This window comes from Schistocerca gregaria, chromosome 2 (assembly GCF_023897955.1).
Source record: "Schistocerca gregaria isolate iqSchGreg1 chromosome 2, iqSchGreg1.2, whole genome shotgun sequence".
NCBI lineage: Eukaryota > Metazoa > Arthropoda > Insecta > Orthoptera > Acrididae > Schistocerca > Schistocerca gregaria.
In genome coordinates, this window is record NC_064921.1 from 236,408,570 (window position 1) to 236,428,079 (window position 19,510).

The window sequence follows — 19,510 nt, forward strand, 5'->3', positions numbered from 1 at the left end:
CGTGTTCGAGTCTCGCTCCGGCACACAGTTTTAATCTGCCAGGAAGCTTTTCTGTGTTTGTTGGAAGAAGAGCCAGCTTCTGTTTTTTCTGTGATTTCTTTATACTTAACTGATGTTCAGTAAACTCTGTGTTGTTGAAGAAGCAGACACAGGACAGCTAATATGTTTACGTATAGATGTAAGCGCCAGGAATTCTTTTCTGAAAGTATCTGCATGGAGCAAAGTCATAGATGGAAGTAAAACTTGGACGGTAAACAATTGAGACAGGAAGAAAATAGAAGCTTTTGAAATGTGGCGCTACAGAAGACCTCTCAAGATTAGCGGAATAGGTCACGTTACTAATGAAGAGGTACTGATTATAACTGGGCAGAAAAGAAATTTGTGGGGCAGCCTGACTAGAAGAACGGATCAGCAGTAGGACACATTGTGAGACAGCAAAGGATTACCAATTTAGTACTGGAGGGAAGCATGGGGGAGGGGGGGGGAGGGGAGGAGATGAAACCGTAGAGGGAGGCCAAGGCATGAATACAGTAAGCAGATTCAGAAGGATATAAGTTGCAGTACTTACTCCGAAATGAGGATATTTCAGAAAATAGGGTATCATGGAGAGCTGCATGAACCCAGTCTTCGGACTGAAGATCAGAACAACAACATACACTTGTGGGCTTTCAAATAACTAACCACCCTCCGACTCGGAGTTGCAAATATTAAAAAGTTAGGAAGGTTTCGTTGTCTAGCGGCTGGGATACGTAGTTGCCGCATTGCAGACCAAATACTGCTGAGTCTACATTATACGATAAGAATACACACATGAATCGAATGGTCGAAGGTTTCTGTCAGACGGCAGTTGCTAATTATGAATGTAACATATAAATTTATAAATGAAAGATTGCAATTAAATAAAATCTGCGGTTACTATCTTAACGACTTTAAATGATGAGTACGATAGTAGAAGTACTTCTGAGAATGCGATGTATTTCTGCAAAACACTAATTGGTGTTAATGGTCCAGCAATTAAATAAATTATAAGTTGAATAACAGGTAAACAATCACGTATTTATTTACGAACGACAATATAGCTCGCGAGATATTCACTTCTAAACGCTCACTACGTCTTCATTGTAGAAGCCACGGTAATCTCACAAGTACACAAGTCGGGAGTCCGAAATATTTCCATCTGTCGCGACCACGCGCAAACCGCTCCACACTCTCGAAGTCTCTCCGAGACACCGCGTCCGTCGCGCAGTCGCGTGGAGCACTTCCCGTGTCCTGTGCGACCGTCCAGCACTGCCGCCCTCCGTGTCACCTCCCGAAACGATCCTCTTCCCCCACTTCCATACAGTCTCACCAGTAACGAGCGCTCTGATTGTCTAGAGCGCTCCCTCCGTGTTTCCAAGCGAACGTACACTCACAAACATATTTAAGCACATACGAAATACTGGATTTAGATTTAGATACTTGAAATTAAATAAATATTCCTACGGCTGGACCATAAACACTCTCTTATACACATTATTGAATAGATAAACAATTAAATCATATATCCAAAGAAATAAAACAACACGTAGGCCAGCAGCCTAATGTCTGTGCTTTCTACAACACAGTAAATATTTAACCAATTTCTTCATGAATAATATATATCAGTTATAAGCAAAGACATAGATGAATAAATATATTTATAAGCATGCTGCTAGCGTTTTTTCGTGTAACTGTGGAATACTTAAGGCCTGACGCGATCGATAGTAATTGGCCAGTTTGACCGGCAATAACACATGTACTATTCAAGGTATATGTCTATAATTCATACCAATTTAGGTTTACACTAATAGCTTTTTAAAGACACGTCGATCGACGAAATCGGATGAAGCGTTTACATTTTGAAAATTCGTTGCTGGGTGATACTTGTCTAATTTACAGTCGGATACTAAACTTCAAACTAATAAAGATATTGTAAGTCTGATTACGCCATCAGAATCGTCGTACAAATAATGGTAATGTACATGTTTCTTTTTGAAGTATCGTGATTCCTCTACTACTATTAATTTCTATACGAACTGTGAAATGTCTGCCATTACGGTTTCACAAAGTCCGCCATCTTTGGCACTCCCGGCATAGACATCTCCTTCACCGACACAAAGCACCGTCCACGTCACAGCGGAATTCCCAACCACGCGGCTGGACCACGCGCTGGGGCTACCCCTCTCGTACGGCTAACGTTTGCCACCACGTATTTGCTGCCGGGCCTCGGCTTTGACGAACGTCCTGTGCGACCGCCCCAGTTCCGAACATACAGCATTTGCAGGGCGCCACAACTCGCCCGTTACCTCACACGCTGCATGATCAAAAGTTTCCAGACACGCCTATGTAATGCGGAACTAACCACGCGTTGACACATCAAGCGGATCCTCCAACGTAAAAGCAGGCGGAGACTGTTGTGCCAAGTACAGAAGCGATAAAAGGAGAATCAGTCGAACAGGAGAACTCCGTGCCTTCGAGCAGTTGTCAATACGTTTCACCCACACTGAGACAGATTCAAATTCATTCATTTTACGATGATTTCTGATCCTGAGAACCAAAGGCACAGTCGACATGTAATACGATGAACCCTAATCTCTGTTGTAAACTTTACAAATCTTAAATGTGCGATAAGTGATGACATCAGGTGGGTTGAAATTATCTAGCCCTTTTACTTTATTGACTTCTGGTCCACGTACAAGAGCAACGGGGAACCAGCCGTTACCGTGTACATTCGTATCTTTGTTAGCGAGAGGGAACTTGCCTTTCGGTGCCAATTAAGTAGCAGATCTATCAGGGACATTTCAACGCTTCTAAAGCTGCCCAAGTCGATTGTTCGTGACTGTGAAATGGAAAACCACAACTAAACCATCACCAGGCAAACCTCATATATACCTGACTGACAGGGACTATTGCGCATTATAGAAGGTCATTGTAAAAAGTGGCATAAAATCACCGGAATGAATTGCTCATGAGTTTCAGTGTATTACTACCAGTCCAGTTAGCACAATGATAGTGCTTAGGGAGTCATAAGGAATTGGGTGCAATGGTGGAGCAACTCCTCATAAACTACAAATTTTCTGTACCCAGTGCTAAGCGACGCTTGAGGCATTCTAAAGGCCGACCGCACTACGACTCGAAATGCGTGATTTGGAGTGATGAATCACGCCATGCCCTGTGGCACTCCGATGGAAGTGTTCGGCTTTTGCGAATGTCGAGAGATCCTTACCTCACATCACGTGTAGTAGTGCCGGCAGTGAAGTGCAGAGTGGGTCGAGTTACGATATGGGGGTATTTTTTTTTTTTTTTTTTTTTGTGGTTACTGGATGGTACCTCATTGCAATCAAGAAAACAGCGGATACGGAAGTATACGAACACATTTTACAGCATTGTGGACAAGGGACATTTCGGAGAGGAGAACTATTTGAATCAGAATGACAATCAATATGTATTTCCTGTATGACCTGAGCGCCAGAATATATGTCGACCGCAAAGTGTATTCAAGAGCGTGTTGCAGTCCGAGTTACATGTGTAATCGGACTACTCCTTATATCGCGACTCTCGGTAAAGAAAAGTAAAGTGAAATAGTTTCTATTGTCAACTGCGATAGGATTCTGTCGTATTCAAAACTACTATGTGGCTAATTTCGATAGAAAATAGTTGTACATGATTGAAGTATCAAGATTATTGTGATACGGTCGTTGCTTTAATCTGCATTGAGACATTAACTTTCAAGGGACTTGCGTGTTGTATTTACTCAGCAATAAAGACTCAGATGGGTTCTTGACAAAAGGAATTTTCGCATATCACTTTATTCTCTATGAAATTATACTTAAGTCACAGTTCGGAACATATGTTGACTCGTGGTCGGGCAACACAGAACCTGATTGGGTTAAACTTCCTTAATTAAAAATACAATTTCTTCCTTATTAACTATTAGTCATCAAATTTTAAGTGCACTGAACTATGTGCGCTATTCTTCCCAGCCGTATTGACGTAAACTCTGTGCAATACGTTCGTAAGTTTAATGTATGTAAAAGTTTGAACCTGAATACTTCTAGCAATGGAATATTACAAGAAACTTAGACTGTCTCCAAACAATTAAGCACAGAAGTATCCCAAAGATTACATTCACTCTCAAATAGATGGAGTACAATTATGCACATGGTTTGCACTATCTCTTTACTGTATAGAAAATTATGTAAAGTACACACTAATTATATGTTAACATGCACACTATCACAAGGCAGTATCTGTGAACAGTGGCCTGTGACACTAATATTCATTAACTGTACTGTCCTACACAGAGTCCATACCAGAACATAACGACTTTTGGAATGTGCTAGAACGATGACTTCTCTGCCATTCTTCTACAGACACCTCACTGAAAGTGTCAGCAGCAGTGTTCAACCCGTCATGAAGGCAAATAGCAGACAAACCCCATATTACTGTTTGATAATAAAATAAGCTATAGGTAAAGTCGGTTAGTATACAATTCGCACAAGAACCAAGACAAAACGGTGAGACTGGAAGACCAAGAACGAAGTGCTCGCGCTAGAAAAGGCGTAAGACAGGAATGCAGTCTTTCGCCTCTAATGTTCAATCTATACATCGAAGAAGCAATGGCGAAAATAAAATAAAGCTCCAAGAGTGGGATTAAAATTCAAGGTGAAAGGATACAAACAATAAGATTCGCTGATGACTTTGCAATTCTCAGTGATGTTGAAGAGGAATTAAAGGATGTCTTCAATTGAATGAACAGCCGGCCATTGTGGCCGTGCGGTTCTAGGCGCTTCAGTCTGGAACCTCGTGACCGCAACGGTCGCAGGTTCGAATCCTGCCTCGGGCATGGATGTGTGTGATGTCCTTAGATTAGTTAGGTTTAAGTAGTTCTAAGTTCTAGGGGACTGATGACCACAGATGTTAAGTCCTATAGCGCTCAGAGCAAATTGAATGAACAGTCTAATGAATACAAAATACATACTAAGAGTACATCGAAGAAAGACGAAAGTAACGAGAAGTAGCATAAATGATAACAGCAAGACGCGTAGAATATTAATTGATGAATAAGAAGCAGACAAGGTTAAGGAATGCTGCTACAAAATTGTTAAGGCTTTCGTGGCCACTTATTGACAAACTGCCTATTGGCTTCTGTCTCGGGTTCTTCGGCCGACATTCATCTAATGATTATACTGACGTTTCGTCAGCACGAAAGGCTGGCATTGTCAAAGTTTCATCCTCCATTGCCGGTGGTGAACTGGAGCCGAGCTGTTGAAATACAAAAATACGTGAACAGTTTTCACAAGAAAGAGGAATGCCGTAAGTTAAACGAATCCTGGCTTCCCGTACTGCAGAGAACGACCATCGCAGGTAGCAAGAGGAGAACCGCACCGGAAATGACCGCGGAGAAGCCCTCGGACTTTGGCGTTCCAGGTATATATAGTCTGCGGCCGCGAGCTCCGCTCCAATTCGCCACCGCCAATGGAGGGTGAAGCTTTGACAATGCCAGCCACTCGTGCTGCCGAAACGTCAGTAAAATCATTAGATGAACGTCTGCCGAAGAACCCGAGACACAAGCCAATAGGCAGTTTGAATGCTGCTACCTTGGCAGAAAAATAACTCATGTTGAGTGGAGCAAGTTGGGCATACAAAACAGATTGGCGCTGGAAAAAAAGGGCATTTCTGGCATATCAAACATAGGCTTAATTTCAGAAAGAAATTTCCGAGACTGTACGTTTGGAGCACACCACTGTATGGTTCTGAGATATGGATTATGGGGAAAGGAGAAAAGAAGAGAATCGAGCATTTGAAATGTGTTGTTACGGAAGGATGTTGAAAATTAAGTGAACTGGTAAGGTACCAAATGTGGAGGTCCTATGCAACATAGGCGAAGAAAGGAATGTATGGAAAACACTGGGAACAAGAAGAGGTAGGTGACAGGACGTCTGTTAAGGCATCAGGGAATAACTTTCATGGTACTAGAGGGAGCTGCAGAAAGTAAAAACTGTAGAAGCAGACGGAGATTAGAACACATCAGCATGTAATTGAGCACGTGGGTTGCAATTGCTACTCTTAGAGGAAGAGGCTGGCTCAGGAGAGGAATTCGAGGTGGGCCGCATCAAATGATTCGAAAACTGACTACTTAAAAATAAATAAATAAAATAAAATAAAAAATAATAGGAGGTTCCCAGACACTGTCAGGGCTCCAGGCAGGGGTGGAGGGGGAATAGTGGGATGGTTAGCGCCGAAATGTTGGTTTCTCGTCTAGGAGTTCATTTTGCAGCGTGGACCACTGGTCCGGACTCACTCTCGGTGAAGCTGTAGGTGGCCTTGAAGCCCCTGGCGTGGCTGGAGGAGTGCTGGCCGCGGAACTCGAGCAGCAGCCGGGCGCCGTTGGACATGAGCGGCTTGGGCATCGCGTCCCCGCAGAAGCTGTCGATCTTCTCCATGCGGCCCTCGATGTGCACGTACGCCACCAGCGCGTCCACTCCCTCACAGCTGCAACGAGAACATGCGAGGTATGGCGCTCGGGGTCAGAGGAAGGCAGCAAGCAACATTATATAGCAGACACAGATGCATAGAATAAGCAACAGACCGCTTAAATCATCTACTCGAATTGTTTGCTAAACCGCATAATGTAACTGTGTTTGCTTCCGCGGCCAGAATAAGTTGACATAAAAGTTTTCTGAGTAGGGTACCGCATCACAATGTAAACAAGTATACAGGAGAAAACAACGTTTTGGTAATGGTTACAGTGGTCAAAACCCAGAAGAAGGCTACTGTAACCGTGGACAAAACATTGGTTTCTTCAACATAGTTATTTACATTAAGACGCAATACCATACTCCGAAAACTTCCTAACCTCCCTACAGTAAAAAATAAGTATAGCATTCATACTCAATCTAACCTCGCCATAATAACGTAACTAACCTCCCAATTAAAAAAAATGTGACTCATATATAACCTTCCAATAATTAACTAACTGTGAATCTAAACTGGTAAATTTGGACGTCAGCAGTGCTGCGTCATGGCCATGAAAGCTCATTCTGAATAAATTGAAAATTCTTACCTCAATGAAGTCGCCGGATAACGCGTATATATCTGCTTCTATAAGAAATTTTTCTGGCACAGCCCAGTGCAATGCTGGCCGCTAGATTTGTCACGTATAAGAAGAAACAACAGATTTTTCTTTACGATAATTGGGATGACCATGGTTGCAGGAATTAGTAAATTCTTTAAATTCAAATGAATGATTGTCAAAAAAGCTAATTTTATAAAAAAATATTATTAAACTTTTTTTAAAACATTTACATGGGACTTGATATGACGATAGTACAAACTAGGTATGAGCTCGGCTGCTTTTACCTTAATAATACAACGCTCAGGCACCGCCAACGCTCCGCACTTCCGGCCCCGCCAACTCCATACACCCGACTGCTGCTGGCTACTACTTACTCCTACTGCGAACACTGCTCTTACTGCAGCCAACACTGGTCTCTGGTCTGAGATTCTCTTCTAGCTTACATGTAGCAGGCAGCGCGTGAGCAATCCATCGAAATTACATCTCCTCGAGTGTGCTAGCAAATAAATTCCTTAGTCAAGGACCTCTTACAACTTCTATGTCAACAAATCCCATAATTATGCAAAGGTACGCTGTCGTTTCGACTATACAAGGTGTCCACAGAAGAGGGGGTAGTATTCAGGGATTTGAAACGAACGCTCATTTGAGGCGAGAAACTTCTTACAGACATGTGCCCTATTTCGAATGGTTTGTGGCATAGCGGTGCGCACCTATGTAAGAGCTGGTCTGGTCGTGGTAGTACAATTAAGTGGCCACCAAGACCGCCATTGTATTCTTTTATGGGGCTGGACGACAGCTGAGCTGCAAAAACTAAATCTAAATACGCGAGATGAATTGGTTGGTCGCATGAACTACGCTGTTGCCCCCATCAGAGAACTTGCTGAGGCAACACTACATTTTCTCTCATTATTGCACAGATGCACTGAAGTTTAGAGTGGGATATTCGAGCATTTATCGTAAACTGTACAACATCTATAACGTGTACGAAAATACTTAGCGGTGATTTCTTAAAAATACCTGTTTTTCAATCGCTAATTTGTAAGAAGGAAGTTGTAGTGTTTCCTAATTGTTGTGCAGGTGTAAACATCAAACTGTATTACAAAATGCAGAAAATAAATAGCAGTGTTCGTTGAATGTGTTACATGTCGGGATAGATTTCGAATAGGTCACATACCCGTACGAACTATTTTCCATCAGATGGTTATTGCTGAGATATCGCTGCATACTGAATATTTCTCCTGTGTACAGCGTTATTTATAAGTAACCTCAGGTTTTCAGAAGACGACTGCTCGAAAATTACAAGACAAACCGAAAACTAACACATATCAGTAGATAGGCCATCTCTACAAGTTTTGGTGTAGGGGGCAGGCGTTGTTGGAAGGTGTCCGTCACATTCACAACTTACACTGCTGACATTCTTTCACCTTTTCTCAAATCGCAGACATTCCACAAAGTTGTATTCCGTTCCGAGCAGTTGGTAACGGAAGATGATTGTCTCTGATATGATCAGCAGGAGCCCTGAATGAACTCTTTGGCGAGGCAGCTGACGCGACCAATGGAAAATAAGAGCGCCGCGTGGTTCTTGGAGAATGACATGTTTCCATCGACAAAGTAGAGTGTAGCTGGGCGCTGAGGCTTGGCAGGAGGGGTGACTTTTGATGTACCGTATAAAAACTGGTTTCCTTTAATCTATCTGAATATTTGGGCAGTTGGCCTCATCCCACATGCGTTTGATGAACTTCCTTAACTATTTTCAGATGCATATAGCTCGTGTTTTATACAATCGTTTCACATTCTTTGTTCCACGTCTTATACGCACGTATTCTCTGTGTGCGTGGTGGCTTCACTATGTTATGAATACAATTACATATTTTTCTACTTGAAAGTTGTGAAACTTCTTGGCAGCTGCAGTGAAAAACTGTGTGCCGGACCGAGACTTGAACTCGGCACTTCTGCCTTGCGCAGAGAAGTGCTCTACCTACCGAACTACCCAAGCACGACTCACGATCTATCCTCACAGCTAGTTCTGCAAGTTTCACTGGACAGTTTTTGTGAAGTTTGGAAGGTAGGAGACGGCGTACTGGAGGAAGTTGAGCGGTGTGGAAAAGTCGTAAGTCGTGCTTGGTTGGCAAAGTCAGTAGATGACTTACCTAGAAAAGGCAAAAGCCCAAAGTTCTAGTCTCGGTGAGGCACACAGTTTTAATCTGCCAGGAAGTTTCGCATCAGTGCCGGACAGGTCTCCATAGAGGATCCAGACAAAGTGTGTCTCACAACGTCTCGTCTAGTGTCCTGTCCTATCATATTCTGTTCTGTCCCATCCTTTCCTTTTCCTCCTTGTGATTGTGTGGCAGCAGACACAGTCGCCTAATGTGGACAGCGTAAGATCATTGGAAACCAGGACAAAGTTGATGCACATAGGCCTTACTGCGAAGGGATGGATAGCGCTCTGTAGTCGTGGTGAAGACAAGCTATCTAAGGGGTAAGGCCCTGAAGTAAAACCTTGGCAGGTGTCCAGGACATTAGGTGGCAACCCCTCCAGGACACTCGGGGGCTGTGGGCTGATAACCCGCACCACCAAAAAACACATATCACACAAACTAAAAGGAGAAACAGCCGGATGGATCTTAAGGATATGACCTTTGGCCTGAAAAGGAAAACCCGTGTCGGTTTTTGGAATGTAAGGACGTTGAGAGAGGCAGGGAGGCTTAGACAGGTTGAAAAAGAGATGGAGACCTATCGACTAGATATATTGGGACTAAGTGAAGTAAGGTGGCCAGAATCTGGGGAATTTCAAACACAAAATGGTGGAGTGTTGCTGTATGCGGGTCAGACAGGTGAGGACGCGATGCATAGGAATGGTGTAGGGCTCTTATTATCTAAAAGCAGCAAGAAGAGCTTACTCGAGTGGAAACCAGTCTCAGAACGGATAATAACCGCACGCTTTAAAACAAATGTGCGATATGTCACTGTAATTCACTGATATGAACCTACTGCAATGGCTAAAGGAGAATTAAAAGATGCATTTTATACAGAGCTTAACGGAGTCCTTAGACAAACAAATTCTAGAGACATAAAAATTTTAATGGGTGACTTGAACGCAAAAGTTGGTTCAGAAAATGAAGGGCTTGAACATATCATGGGCGTCGTGCATGGCATGGGGATCAGGAATGTAAATGCTGAACTGTTGATAGATACATGCGCTGAACATGACCTAGTCATTGGAGGCACATTGTTTCCACATCGTAACTGCCATAAGATACCGAAGGTTTCTCAAGACCACATTACCGAAAATCAAATAGACCACATAGTCATAATCCACAAGTTCCGACACTGTCTGTTAGAGGTCAGAAATGGAAGAGGGGCAGACGTTAGAAGTGACCACCACCTAGTTTTGGCGAAATTCAGACTGAAGATAGTGGCAAATAGAACCAATTATAGGTGCAAGAAAATAGAGGTGGCAAGATTAAAAGACCAACAGATCAAAGAAACATTTGCCCTTGAACTACAAAACAGATTCCAGGTCCTCTCTGAAGAAAACTTTATGGAAGAGGGAATTGAAACACGCTGGCAAAAAATCAAGAACAGTTTTTTAGATGTGGGAGAAAAAAATCTTAGGATTCAAGGCACATCAAAGGAAGGAATGGATCTCCCTCCGATGCTGCGTGGAATGAAATCAGCCCCAGGAAAGAACTAAAACGTTAAATTTTTGTAAGACAAGATCGCAGAAGAGCGAAGCACATAAAGAATACATGGAGGCGAACAAAAAAGTGAAAACATTGCTACGTCGAGATAAAAGGAAATAGATAGATGAGCAAGCAAAATTAGCAGAAGAGGCAGCAAGACAAAGAAATATGGAAGAGCTCTACAACATTACCAAACGGTTGTCAATGAAGAACTTCAGACATGAAGGACCAATTAAGAACAAGAATGGTGTGATGCTTACAACTCAACAGGCTCAGCTACAGAGATGGGAGGAGCACTTCAGGGAACTGTTAAATTGTGAAGACAACCAAGTGGAACAGGTAAGAGCTGTTCCAGAGGAAGTTGAAGAAGATCAAGATATAAATTTTCAGTGCTCCACAATGGACGAAATTAAGATTGCCTTGAAAACACTAAAAAAAAAACAAAGGCTCCAGGCCTAGACAACATAGGACCAGAGCTCTTAAAAGCCGATATTGAAAGGACTGTTAAAATGCTCCATCCTTTGCTGAAGCATATTTGGCTTGAAGAGAAATCTCCAAAGGAGTGGAAATATGGCTTGGTGGTAAAGCTCCCAAAAAAGGGAAATTTGTCAGACTGTAATAACTGGCGTGGTATTACATTGTTGTCAGTGCCCAGTAAGGTCCTTACCAGAATTATTTTAAACAAAATTAAGGAATCCCTTGAAAAGCGACTGCGTAAAGAATAGGCCGGTTTTAGGGCACAACGCAGCTGTGTTGATCTTATTAACACTCTTAGGATCGTCTTAGAGCAAAGCAAAGAATTCCAAGCAACCATGTACCTGACATTCATTGATTTTCAAAAGGCCTTCGATTCCGTGAAACATAAAGTGCTCTGGCAGATGTTGCGGAAGTATGGCATACCACAGAAGATCTTAAACATCATAAAAGTTCTATATGATGGCTACGAATGCTGCGTACTCCACAAGGGATATATGACAGAGCCCATAAAAGTAACAACTGGAGTCCGGCAGGGTTGCATTTTGTCACCAACAGTTTTTCTACTCATTCTAGAGTTATGAGAAGAGTCACAGCAGACAGGAGACGAGGAATCCAGTGGGGGATCCACGAACGTCTGGAGGATTTGGATTTTGCAGACGACATAGTTTTAATAGCTCCAAGGCTCACTGATATGCAAGCTAAATTAAACTTGCTGAAAGAAGAAGCAGAGACTGCTGGCCTCAAGATAAATACAGGCAAAACAAAGGAAATGGGAGTAAATTCAGGGAACATGGAGGTGCCCCTGTTAATAGGTGAGCAGCGAGTGGAGACTGTCAATTCATTCCTGTATCTGGGTAGTATAGTGGCGGAAGATGGTGGAGCTGGAGATGACGTGAAAAACCGCATTAAAAAGGCAAATCTGCCTTCATACAATTGTATCCAATTTGGAAATATCACATACAAAACAAAAATCTGTATTTTTAATACAAATGTGAAGGCTGTCCTTCTGTACCCCAGTGAAAGCTGGAAAATGGATGAAAAGATAACAACCCAGTTACAAAGCTTCATAAATAGATGTCTTCGTCACATCATGAATATCTGGTGGCCAGAAAAAATATGTAATGTGGAGCTCTGGCGAATAACAAACCATATACCTATAGAAGACCAGATACGAGAGAGAAAGTGGGGCTGGTTGGGGCACACCTTGAGAAAACCAGATGGAGCCATCGAGAAAAAAGCATTGGAATGGAATCCCCAGGGAACAAGGAAGAGAGGAAGACCAAGGGGCACATGGAAGAGGACAGTGGAAGGGGAAGCAAAAAGAGTTGGTAAGACCTGGGCAGAATTGAGGCAAATGGCAAAAGACAGAGGTGGATGGCGAGTTCTCCTGGATGCCCTATGCCCCCATAGCGGCCAAAGGAATTAAGTCAAGTCAAGTCAAGTCATTGTGATCAGTATGCACGTCTTACACTAACCAAGGTGAGCCATATACCTTGGTTATTTCCTTTCCATTATCTTTCAAAACTATAGGAAACTTCACCACTGAAATTTGCAGAAGGCGATGACAGCTCATTACTATATAAATAACGTGAACATTCAGGTTTTTATACAGAAAGACAAGGCTAATAGATGGAGCAAACAAGCTTACTGCATGTAACTAGGCTAAGGCATACATCTACATCTATGTGATTATTGTGCTATTCACAATAAAGTGCCTGGCAGAGGGTTCAGTGAACTACCTTCAAGCTGTCTCCCTATAGTTCCACTCTCGAACGGCTCGCGGGAAAAACGAGCACTTAAATTTTTCTATGCAAGCCATGATTTCTCTTATTTTATCGTGATGATCATTTCTCCCAACAGAATGTTTTCGCAATCGGAGGAGAAAACTGTTGATTCAAATTTCATGAGAAGATCCCGTCGCAACGAAAAACGCCTTTGTTTTAATGCTTGACACTCTAATTCACATATCATTTCCGCGGTACTTTCTCCCCTGTTTCGCGAAAATACAAGACGAGCCGCCCTTGTTTGAAATTTTTCAATGTCATCCGTCAGTCCCACCTGATCACGGATTACACACCGCACAGAAATACTCCAGAATAGGGCGGACAAGTGTAGTGTAAGCAGTCTCTTTAGTAGATCTATTGCACCTTCTAAGTGTTCTGCCAATGAATCGCAGTCTTTGGTTTGCTCTAGCCACAACATTATCTATGTGATCGTTCCAATTTAGATTATTTGTAATTGTAATCCTTAAGTATTTAGTTGAATTTATGGAATTCAGATTTGTGCAACTTATCGCGTAATTTTTTTTTTTAGTATTTACACTTTTTCTTATTCATGGTCAATTGCCACTTTTCGCACCACGCAGATATCTTATCTAAATCATTTTGGAAGTCATTTTGATCATCTGATGACTTTACAAGTCAGTTAATGACAGCATCATCTGCAAACAATGTAAGACGGCTACTCATATTGTCGCCTAGGTCGTTAATATAGACCAGGAACAACAGAGGGCCCATAACACTTTCTTTGGGAGCGCCGGATATTACTTCTGTTTTACTCCATGATTTCCGTCTGTTATTACCTTTCTGACAAGAAATCACGAATCCAGTCGCACAACTGAGGCGATATTCAATTGGCACAGAGTTTGATTAGAAGAGGCTTGTGAGGAACTATGTAAAAAGCCTTCTTAAAATATAAAATATGGATTCAATTTGATATCTCCTGTCGATAGCACTCATTACCTCATGAGTATAAAGGGCTAGATGTGTTTCGCAAGAACGATATTTTCTGAATCCCTGCTGAATATGTGTCAGTAAACCGTTTCCTTCGAGTTACTTCATTATGTTCGAATACAGTATATGTTCCAAAACCCTACTGCAAATCGATGTTAGTGATATGGGTCTGTAATTCAGCGGCTTACTCCTATTTACGTTTTTGGGTATTGGTGAGACTTGAGCAACTTTCCAGTCTTTAGGTACGGAACTTTCTGTGAGCGAGCGGTTGTATGTAGTAACTAAATATGGAGCTATTACATCTGCAGACTTTGAAAGAAACCTAACTGGTATGCCATCTGGACCGGAAGCTTTGCCTTTATTAAGTGATTTAAGCTGCTTTGCTACACCGAGGATATCTACTTCTATGTTTCTCATCTTCGCAGTTGTTTTTGATTGGAATTCGGGAATATTTACCTCTTCTTCTTTGGAGAAGGAGTTTCGGAAAACCGTGTTTAATAACTCTGCTTTGGTGGCACTGTCATCAGTGACTTCACCTTTGTTATCACGCAGTGAAGGTATTGATTGCGTCTTGCCACTGGTTAGTTAATTACACGTTATAAATGTAGGGGCAGGTACTATCACAACTTAACAAGTTTCTGGAAGATAGTTAAATGTTTATTCATGCAGATTATTATTACAGTGCTCAGAAGTAGGCTATCCCTACTGTTCGCCAATGATTTTCCTTTGCAACCTTTCCAGTCAGTTACCGTTAACGTGTAAGGGGCAGTCAAATGAAAACGAAACAGACGGAAAAAAAGCAAGTAAACCTGTTTATTATCGCAAATTTTCATAACTGTTGATACATTTTTTCCACAGTGAAACAAGGCGGTCACTGCCTTCATTGAAAAATGATTGCGATTCGCTACGGAACCGTGATTGCACCTGGTCGCGTACCTCCCCGCCCGAAGCTAATCTTTTTTCAGGACTCCAAAAATGTGGAAATTGCGCGGAAAGAGATGGGAACTGTATGGAGGATGTCTAAGGGCTTCCCAGGGAAACTTTCATAGCGTACTCGAAACATACTTGGTAACACTTGCACCCGCGAACGTAATACCAAGGATGTTTCAACTACGATGTAGAGAGCTTTCACTGGAAAGCTTCTACAAGTCCTCAGTCAACACCCTGCTTCTCCCTAAGCGATTTCCATGTTTTTGGAGTTCTGGAGAAAGACATTCCTGGTCATCGATTTATTTCGGACTGAACAGCTAACGACTGGCTACATTCCTGGTTCTCTATGGAATCGCAAACGCTTTTCCATGAAGGCACTGATCGTTTTATCTCACAGCGGGATAAATGTCTCAACAGTTATGAGAATTCCTTTTGAAGTAATAAACATTTTACTTGCTTTTTTTCACTTGTCTCGTTTTCATTTGACCGCCCCTTATGTTATGCGTGGTTCCAAGCTTTACAGGGAACAGAAAAACTGTGTCACGAAATTTTAACCCTGGATTCCTGATGCCAGTAGGATCCAAAATTGCTAATCTTGTGTACTTCGACAACGCACAGTATTTAGACTACAGAAACTTAGCACCACGCTCTCCGATTGGCCGAGGGATTTCCGTCTTGCCTGAAGCTCTGGACAACGCATGACCGCGAATGCTTTGCCTGCCGCAGATCGTCATGTGTCCAAGGCGGCCCACACGCTCGGTGGTAAAGCGTTAGCCTTCCACTTAAGGGACCTGGGGCCGAATCTTCCGGGGTTCCGACACATCCATTGTAGTTTCATGATAAGACGTTCCGGGAACAAACCCGTCAACAGCTGTTAATTCGCATACAGAAAGTCATTTACAAGTTGTGTCGGCCCTGATAAAGGCCTTTTTTTGTAGCTATGACATTTTTTACTTAAGGCAGGTTCTCGAACTGGTGACCCTCTGAAGTGACACAAGCTTGGTAACGTCAAACGGTGTTTTGCCGAACTCTTTCAAAGATTTCTGGCATTGCCCTGATGTGATAGGTGGCATGTTGAATGCGATCCATTAATTCCTCTTCGTTTCTAGGTGATTCGCTTCCGGGTGGGTTAACTAGAACCTTGAAGAATTCCCGCAGGAAAAGGTCAGGTAGCGTCAGGTCTGGTGGTCGCGGAGGCCACGTCCTCCGAGCTTCTCTGCCAATTACCCGGCCATCGAAGAGTTCACTTAAATATCCGCTCACAGCACGACTGTTATGTGCGGGTGCCCCATCATACTGCAACCATATGCGTAGCCGTATGTCCAGGGGAACATCTTCCAGCAGACCTGGTAGAGTTTCTTGCAAAAAGTGAACCTATTTTGCCCGATTAAGTCGAGGAAGTATACCGACCGGTCCAATCAGATGGACACCCACATTGCCTGCCCAAATGTTGAGCGAAAATCGTTGCTGGTGTCCGTGGACGTACGTGACGTGAGGGTTTCCGCTTGTCCAGTAATGAACATTTCGAGTGTTGTAAAGGCCATCCCGATGGAAGGTGCACTTGTCGGTAAACTACACAATGTCAGCGAAGTCGGGATCTCGTGCAGCACGTTGGAGAAACCTCCAGGAAAACCCTAGCCTGTGTTCATAGTCCGCCTCCGGTTTAGGTCTTGGACAGGGTGGAATCTAAATGGATACTGGCCGTTATCACTCAAAACCTACCAGACTAACCGATAGTGACCCCCATATCGTGTCCAACCGCTCGAGTACTTCTCGTAGGTGCTTCCTCGAAACCCTCGAGAACAGCCTCTTCAGATACACCATCCTGTGTGTTAGAGGTCTTCCAGCATCACCACAATATCCAGCTAACGACCCTGTTTCGCTAAGTCGCCTGTGAATTTCTGTAAACGTCTGCGGTTGCGGGTGGCGTCTTGCTGGCACAGTTCCTCATGCAACCGTCAATCTTCATGCGCATTACCGTCGGTTAGTCCACAAACAAAAACCATGTCTCGTTGTTCTTCAAACGAATACTGTGCTGCCGTGCTTACTGTATGACTACATCGCAGGTGACGTGTCTGTACTCCGAAGCGAAGCTTAAGTGCGAATACCTGTGGCGTGAGGTGGAGTCAAACAGCAGGACGTATTCGACACATGTGCTATCACGTTGGGGCAGTGAAGGGGCAAGGACCGTTTATATCTGTGAACCAACAACCATGGCGCTGAGCGTCAACGGACGAACGGCAAGAGGGCAATCACACGGCCAATCGGAGCGCGTGACGCCAAGTATCCGTAGTTTAAAAATGGTGCGTTGTTGACTTACACAGTATTAGTAATTTTGGTTCCTACTGGCATCAGCTATCCACGGTTAAAATTTCGTGACGAAATTTATCTCTATCCTGTATAAGAGAGCTTTTCAGTTCGACGCCTGTTTCATAATTCTTACTTGTATGTAAAACGACTAACCACCAGAAGATGGCGGCTATCTAACAGTGTCAGAAAATGTAGACAAATCAGCTCCATATTGATCCATCAATTCGTATCTGCAGGATGTCAAAACAGTCAACATATTTCCAGTATGGGCTGCTGTCGAACCTTCGCAGGCGATTTCTGTAAACGACTTCGGTGAGCAGCACGCACATATTGACGTTTATCGCGGCACAAACGATGCCCATATTGACCACCCATAATGTCACTTAAACACTTAAAGATAAATTGTACACACGGATGTTCAAAATATGGTTCAAATGGCTCTGAGCACTATGGGACTTAACTTCTAAGGTCATCAGTCCCCTAGAACTTAGAACTACTTAAACCTAACTAACCTAAGGACATCACACACATCCATGCCCGAGGCAGGATTCGAACGTGCAACCGTAGCGGTCACGCGGTTCCAGACTGTAGCGCCTAGAACCGCACGGCCACCCCGGCCGGCAGAGTATTGTAGTTTCCACGCAGTCATCTTCTAAAAACACCGTTGATATCAATAACCTTGAATGTTTTTTATTTTATTTTATTTGAGTCATCAGTCTTCAAACTGGTTTTATGTGGCCAGCCATGATTTCCTCTCTTGTGCCAAACTCTTCATCTCATTCATCTCAGAGTAGCACTCGGAACGTACGTCCTCAATTATTTGCTGGATGGGTTCCAATCTCTGTTTTCCTCTACAGTTTTTACCCTCTTCAGCTCCCTCTAGTACCATGGAAGTGATGACGTGAAATCTTAACAGATGTTCTGCCATCCTTGTTAGCGTTTTCTACATTTTACTTTTCTTGCTGATTCTGTGAAGTACCTCTTCATTCCTTTTGAGTCCACATTCTTCTGTAGCACATCTCGAAAGCTCAGATTCTCTTCTGCTCCGGTTTTCCCACAACCCATGCTTCACTACCGTTCAGCGATGTGCTCCAATTGTACATTCTCAGAAATGTCTTCCTCACTAGTAGCCTTATTTTAGCAGGGAAAGCTCTTTTTTTCATTGTTAGTCTGGCCTTTATGTCCCCTTTACTCCGTCCGTCGTGGGCCTGTTTGTTGCCTAGGCAGCAGCATTCCTTAACTTCTTACACTTCGTAATCATCAATCCTGACGTAAAGTTTCTTACTATTTTGTTTTCTGCTACTTCTCATTACTTTCGTCTTTCTTCGTTTTACTCTCAGTCCATATTCTTTCATCAGATTGTTCATTCCGCCCAGCAAATTCTCTTATTTTTTTCACTTTCACTCAGGAGAGAAATGTGATCAGCGAATCGTATCATTGATCTTAGTGAATCGAATAATTGATACCCTTTCACCTTGAATGTTAATCGGACTCTTGACCCTTTCTTTTATTTCCGTCATTGCTTCTTTGATGTATAGATTCTAAATCTACATCTACATGGATACTATGCAAATCACATTTAAGTGCCTGGCAGAGGGTTCATCGAACCACCTTCACAATTCTCTATTATTCCAATCTCGTATAGCGCGCGGAGAGAATGAACACCTATATCTTTCCGTACGAGCTCTGATTTCCCTTATTTTATCGTGTTAATCGTTCCTCCCTATGTAGGTCGGTGTCAAAAAAATATTTTCACATTCAGAGAAGAAAGTTGGTAATTGGAATTTCGTGAGAACATTCCGTCGCAACGAAAAACGCCTTTCTTTTAATCATTTCCGTACCAAATCCTGTATCATTTCTGTGACACTCTCCCGCGTATTTCGCGATAATATAAAACTTGCTGTCTTTCTTTGAACTTTTTCGATGTACTCCGTCAGGCCTGTCTAGTAAGAATCCCTCACCGCACAGCAGTACTCTAAAAGAGGACATAGAAGCGTAGTGTAGGCAATCTCCTTAGTAGGTCTGCTAAGCGTCCTGCCAATGAAACGCAGCCTTTGGTTAGCCTTCCCGACAACATATTCTATGTGTTTTTCCCAGTTTAAGTTGTTCGTAATTGTAATACTAGGTATTTAGTTGAATTTACGGCTTTTAGATTAGACTGATTTATCGTGTAACTGAAGTTAATGAGTTCCTTTTAGCACTCATGTCGATGACCTCACACTTTTCGTTATTTAGGGTCAACTGCCACTTTTCGCAACACAAGATATTTTTTCTAAATCGTT

At 42.8% G+C, this 19,510-nt stretch overlaps 1 protein-coding gene across 1 annotated transcript in view; it reads right to left on the minus strand.

Annotated features, from left to right (window-relative positions):
* The window catches only part of LOC126336767 (suppressor of lurcher protein 1-like), a 4,187,167-nt gene that overhangs the window by 128,965 nt on the left and 4,038,692 nt on the right, over nucleotides 1-19,510 (minus strand). The window contains exon 11 of the mRNA XM_050000778.1: nucleotides 6,323-6,513. Within this exon, the coding sequence (XP_049856735.1) occupies nucleotides 6,323-6,513 (191 nt within the window). The remainder of the gene's footprint in view (nucleotides 1-6,322; nucleotides 6,514-19,510) is intronic.